This window comes from Antrostomus carolinensis, unplaced genomic scaffold, assembly GCF_000700745.2.
Source record: "Antrostomus carolinensis isolate BGI_N321 unplaced genomic scaffold, ASM70074v2 scaffold9704, whole genome shotgun sequence".
NCBI classification, from domain to species: Eukaryota; Metazoa; Chordata; class Aves; order Caprimulgiformes; family Caprimulgidae; genus Antrostomus; species Antrostomus carolinensis.
Window position 1 is genome coordinate 7,028 of NW_010312811.1, and position 5,966 is coordinate 12,993.

The following is a 5,966-nucleotide window of genomic DNA, read 5'->3' on the forward strand; positions in this document are numbered from 1 at the left end:
CCTGTGTTACCGACTGAGAGTTGTGATGAGGCTGTTTTAAGTCTACAATCTGTTTTCTAAGCAAAGGAGAGAGAACAGAGCTTCATCATTCTGGTTTATCATGCTCTGTAATTTTACTGTTGAATTGACTTGGTAATTGAATGCTTCTCGAAATATAAAGTACTAGAGTATACTGGAGGGAGAATGTAATACAAATTTGTTCAGTTCCCCTTAAAAAAAAAATAAAATGAAAGGCAGCATCTTCCAGGCAGGCTCAGATCAGCTCTGGTCTTTAAGAGAATACTTCTGGAAGTCTGTAATTTCTGGTGTTAAGATATTCCGAGCTGGTAGAGTATTTCAGATGTCAGTGTTTGAATTGTAAATAGTCCTTGGGACTGCTGGGCATGCTGTTACTTGGGTACCTCCACAAACACACACACAGTCACTGTGCACAGGAAAGTTCTTAGGAAAAATGAAACTGTTGGCATAATCAAAATAGTTGTATTAGCTAGTCAAATGGAGAGAAGTTCTCCTGTTCTATTTTTGCCAGAGTGCTTTTAAGTTAAAAACACAATAACTTCTGGAGATGTTCTTTGAGACCTGCTGCATAAGGGGTATGCAATCTGCAAGAAACTAAACACATGATCTAGCGTATTTAAATCTCAAGAGCAGTTAAATGAGCACCAGGACTCTGCCCAGACATGAAGTTTTCAAACTAATGAGTGCCTTAGCAGGCAAGTGGATTTCTATTTGAGGCTGTTGTGTGTTTGAACTTCATAACATTTAATTCTTGCTATAACTGCAAACAGGAATGAAAACTCAGGTGTGAAATTAAATAATTATGGCACCATTATTTGAATATAGACCTGGGTTTAATATTTGGATGAGACAGATTGTTGGGTTTTGGTTTAGGGTGGTTAAGCTCCTGTGTTAGTGATTGAGAGAACTGGAGGCGTTTTTGAGTTGTGTGCAGTGGGAATGGTAAAATGATGAAATTGAGGCTTGGAAGATGCGTTGCAAAAGTCAGCAGTGTGGGATTGAGATTGAACTGCCTGTCTGTTTCAGCTCTGAAGCACTGAGCTTTGCCTACCACAGTTAGCACTGTGCTGTTTTGTGAACTACAGAAATGCAAAGGAAAGCTATACCGGAGGCTTGTTTCAGAACTTAAATGACTGGAAAAATAATGGGAGGAGCAAGGAGGATCGTGCCTCACTGGACTTACACCAGTGAGAATTTACAGACACGTATGGCACACAAGTAAACGTATGAGGACCAAACTTTCACAATCTCCAAACTGCCACTTAATGCCAGGACAACACTGTGGCCTTTCTTTTTTTGAAGTTTGATTGTTTGTTTGTTTGTTTTTTTACTCTAGAGGCTGACATCTTTTGAAAAAAATCAATATGGAAACAAACTTCTAAACCAGTGTTATTTTAGTGAGAGCTAATTGAGAATGGATTAAATAATTTAAAGGCTAAATACTGCTGAAATCATTGTTGTTTCTGTAGTGCTCTCTCTTTGAAAACAGTTCTGTATTCCATTATTATAGGTTGAGTGATGAACAATGAGTTGTAAAAGGGAGAAAACCCCATGTCTGAAATGTCTTATACAGTATAACAATGGTGCAAGAGCTAGGGCAGAAAGAGAAATATATGCAGGGCTTTTAAAGAGATTTTCTAATTGCTCTACTAAGCACCATTAGTAATTAGCTCTTTTCTTGACATTAAATGTCACATACAGCGATTTGAGTGCGTTTAACATTTGAGATTTGTATTTCTGTCATGTGTAGATGAGTGTTTCACTCATGTTTGTCTGGCTTCCCTTAACTGAGCTACATTTTGGGTTGGATTTTTCTGATCTGTTTGGCTTATTCTTTTTTAATCTGTGTTTCTGCAAGTAAAGCATGTGGTTTGGGGAAGAGCAAAATTTAAAGCTTGAATTCTTTTATTTCCTATAGGTTCAGGTGCAAGTCCATCCTAAACTTTCCTCTACTGAAGATGCATTACAGTATGTGGAGGAGTTAATTCTCCAGTTGTTAAATATGTTGTGTCAAGCCCAACCAAGAAGTTTTCTGGATGTAGAGGTATAGAGAATAATTATTAAAAATCTGTAATAATTTGAGCTGTTACATGAAAAGTTAATATGTTAATGATGTCAAATGTAAAAAGGAAAGCGGTAATTATGTATTTTTATGTAGCAGAACATTCCACATAAAGCTTGCTGAGTTACATAGTAGCTGATTTTCCTGTCAATTGAATTTGTTGTTCAGTGCACAGTAAAAGTATCTCTGAACTGGATTACTGTACGAGAGATGGTGAGTGTAACTTGTGTACATAAAAGCTGACTACTTCCTTTCAAAAGTCTTTTTTCCCCCTGCTGATACTGTATGCAAACTAGAGCTGCTTAGTCTGAGGCTCTGTGCTGCTTTCTCAGCGTGGTGATTTAAGCTGATAAACCCCCCACCCACCTGGAAGTTTGAACAAAAATAGTTCAGTCACTTTGTCAGGATGAGTTGAGGAACACTTCTTTCCTCTATACAGAAGCCTCTTGTCTTACAATTGCCTTTTCAAAGATCTGCAACTTCTGTTGCTTAGAAAAGCAGCTTGATGTTTGAGAAGAGGGCTTGATCTGAGAAGAGTTTCTCCATCTGAGAAAGAAATTAGTTAAGCTAAATGAGTTAAGTTCCTAAGCCCGTGAATATCTTGGTTGCCCTTTGTGCTTAACCATGATTTGAAGACAGTGGAGCCAAGCTACAGACTTCCGTGTGCAGTGTGCCTGTTGGTTTGCAGTACTCAGAGGCTGTCCCTGTGCCAGGTTAGGAAACAAAGCAAGAAGCAAGTTCCTTGTGTTCTCAAGAAAGTGGACTTTCTTGAGAAAAAGAACAACAAAAAACCAACAAAACAAAAACCCAAAACAAAACCAAAACTCTTTAAAAGAAAAAAAAACCCCAACAAAAAAAACGTAGCTGTCTCTGAGCTCAAGATTCATGAATTTCATCCTTCCTCTTCTCTTCTTAACACTGACACCTCTAATGGTGTTCCAGTGTCCCCTTTCATGGCTGGCCTGTTTTGCAACATCATTCTGGTTTGGCAGCTCAAGAGACAAGAGAGTTGTGGAAGATTGTTTAATGCTGTGTTTTAAACAATGCTAACAAAAAACTGGACACACAGCGTTACATTACGAGTCTTACGGCTGTGAAGTCAGGATGAGAAATGCAAGAATTAGAGGTGATCAAGCAACCTCAATTTATCTGCTTTGTGTTTATGCATAATGATACTGTCTTTAATTATATGGTCATACACATTTATTTTTCCCCCAGGACACTTTCATTGTTCAATCAGCAGGCTGGACTGTGTTAGGGGAATGAATTGGTTTTAGTGAATTAGACTTTTTTTTTTTTGGTAGGACTTCTTTCCTTTTGCAGAAGTGTTAGGGGGGAAAAAAAGAAAAGCCTGTACTTTAGAAAGTTAGGTGCTACCTTTATAAAATTGTGTTCTGTCCCAGTTTTTTGTCAGAAAGTTTTTGTTTGTGTGCCTTGTCTTGTACCAGCTCTTGGTAAGTGGTCATTAACTTCATCTTCCTCATTTCATGGTTGCTCAAACGAGGGTCATATTTACGTAAGTGAGCACTTGCAACTGAAACAGTCAGTGGGAACTGTGGTCTGAAAAAATAAAATATGAAGTTATCTGAGAAATTATATTTCTGGCATCTTTGAACACCAGGGCTGCCAAAACTGGTGAAGCTTTTGAACCTACAGAGACCTGTTTGAGTTCCAGTAGGAGAGTCGTTCAATGCACATGAGAGTGTAGGTGTCCTCAGGCACCCCGACTGCTGGAAGGAATAAATAAAATGGGGCATATATGGTCCAACTGTAGACTGTGAAACTGTTTTAAAATATGTAGGTGCTGTTGGACATTCTCTTTTCCTATTATGTTCGTTGCCAGAGCAGTTTGCATGTTTACAATCTGGACCATGTGCTAATTAGTAAAGAAACTAAAACTCATATAATCTCATTCTGTACAGGAAATAAATAACATGTAGTCATGTATTTAAATGCTGAATTACCAGGTATGTGCACAAGGGGAGCAAATTGTACCTGCAGTGGCAACTTAATTCTGGCATTTCTCAAATTTTGAGCACTAGATTATTCTGTGATAATGATATTCTGATACAGCCTTGTGAACGTAGAGAGCAGCATGTACCAAAGTGTTGTACAAGCTTCTATAGTGGAAATACTGACATTAGCAAACATTCCTTTGTTAAGTAATGGAAAGGGATTTGTTAATGTTAATGATATTGCTAAGCTCATTCAGATTGTGCATTTAGCCTTTAGTCTTGGTCTGTTGTTTTTTTTTTTAAGGATCGTGTTCAGAAAAGTTTTCCCCATCCTATTGATAAGTGGGCAATAGCTGATGCCCAGTCTGCTATTGAGAAGAGGAAACGAAGAAATCCGTTATCTCTCCCAGTAGAAAAAATCCATCCTTTATTAAAGGTAAGCAGTGATGTCATCTTGCTTTTAGGATGCATTAAGTTGACACCTGTGTTTCTTGCAATGTCTGTATGCTGCCTGAAATGTAAATGAAAAAGAATATCTGTTTGTTACATAGTTTTATTTTAAGTGTTCCAGTTTAGTTAATGACATATATTTCTTTTTCACTTAAAAATTTGTTGATTCTATATTGGACAAATGAAGGCAAGTACTCATTTGCTATGAATTTTTATTGTTCTTGTTTCATTTTGTATGACTAAGAAAACGCTCAAAAAAACTTCTGGAAATAGCCCTAAATGTTTTAAGTGACATTTTTGGGATAGTCATTGACTGTGGTCACTTCCACAGTTAACAGAGCAGCATCTACAATGACACTGTTTCTCCTCTAGGCCTACAGACCTATGTTTCTATTACTAAAACAGTCTGTATGTGGTGAATGTTTATTGAGGATGGTCTTAAACTTACTTGTTACAGCTGCACCCTATGCTGTGTATTTCATTGACTAACAGTGGAACCTTTTTTTTTTTTTTTTCCCCTCATTTCAGGAAGTTCTAGGCTACAAAATTGACCACCAAGTGTCTGTTTACATAGTGGCAGTGTTAGAATACATTTCTGCAGACATCTTAAAATTGGTTGGGAATTATGTGCGGAATATAAGACATTATGAGATTACAAAACAAGATATTAAGGTGGCAATGTGTGCTGATAAGGTAAGCCTAACTCTTGTTTCGTGTGCTAACAGGAAGTTTTAGTTAAGTTTTGAGAGGATTATGTCTATTCCTTATTGGGTACATGGAGCATTGGACCTTTGAAAGAAGAAATTACTGCTATAAATATGGTTGCAGTAACAGAGCAAAGCTACCAAAAAGCTAAGTGAGCTTACAGAGCTATTAGTTGTGCTTATTAATAGTTAAGTCTCTCTTGCCTAATCTCAGCAATGTGTGAATACTTTAAAAATTATTGTGAAACAGCACTAACTTAAAAATTTAACATTTCTAAGCTGTAGTAGTGGAGTCTTAATTTGTAGCTCCAGAAAAATGCTGAAGTTGAGCTTGGGTGTTCTCCCAAAATAAGTAAGACTGTATTGCATGTAAAAAGTAGTGTTTCGATGGTCCAGCATTTTAAAACAAAAACCCCACCTGCTTTAGCATCTCAGCCCAATCCTTCTTAGCAGTCCATATTTTTATCTTCAGAAGATTCATTAGGTTCAGACAGGAGTCACCTATCTTACCAGCAATGATAGAGCAAGGTCCCCCATCTGTCTTTCAGGTGCCTTTGCACTGTAGGTACTGTGGCCACCTCATCAGCATCTCAAGTTTTCCATTGTTTACAAAACAAAACTTGAAGTTAATCCTTTAAGAGATGGGATTTAAGAATCTCTGATCTTGCTCAAGTCTAGGGTTTCTCGGATTTCTCACTTCAGTATTTTGTCTTGGTCTGTGCTAATATCTTTGGTTGGTATCATCTCTGTTTCAATGAATAGTTTTATCTCATTCCT

General features: G+C 37.4%; 1 protein-coding gene across 1 annotated transcript in view; it reads left to right on the forward strand.

Annotated features, from left to right (window-relative positions):
* Positions 1-1,936: 1,936 nt before the first annotated feature.
* Positions 1,937-5,966, forward strand: part of LOC104524303 (son of sevenless homolog 1) — a gene marked incomplete at its 5' end in the record, with an annotated part of 29,017 nt that continues 24,987 nt past the window's right edge. The window contains 3 exons of the mRNA XM_029084781.1: positions 1,937-2,062; positions 4,340-4,471; positions 5,014-5,178. Coding sequence (XP_028940614.1) covers positions 1,937-2,062; positions 4,340-4,471; positions 5,014-5,178 — 423 coding nt within the window. The remainder of the gene's footprint in view (positions 2,063-4,339; positions 4,472-5,013; positions 5,179-5,966) is intronic.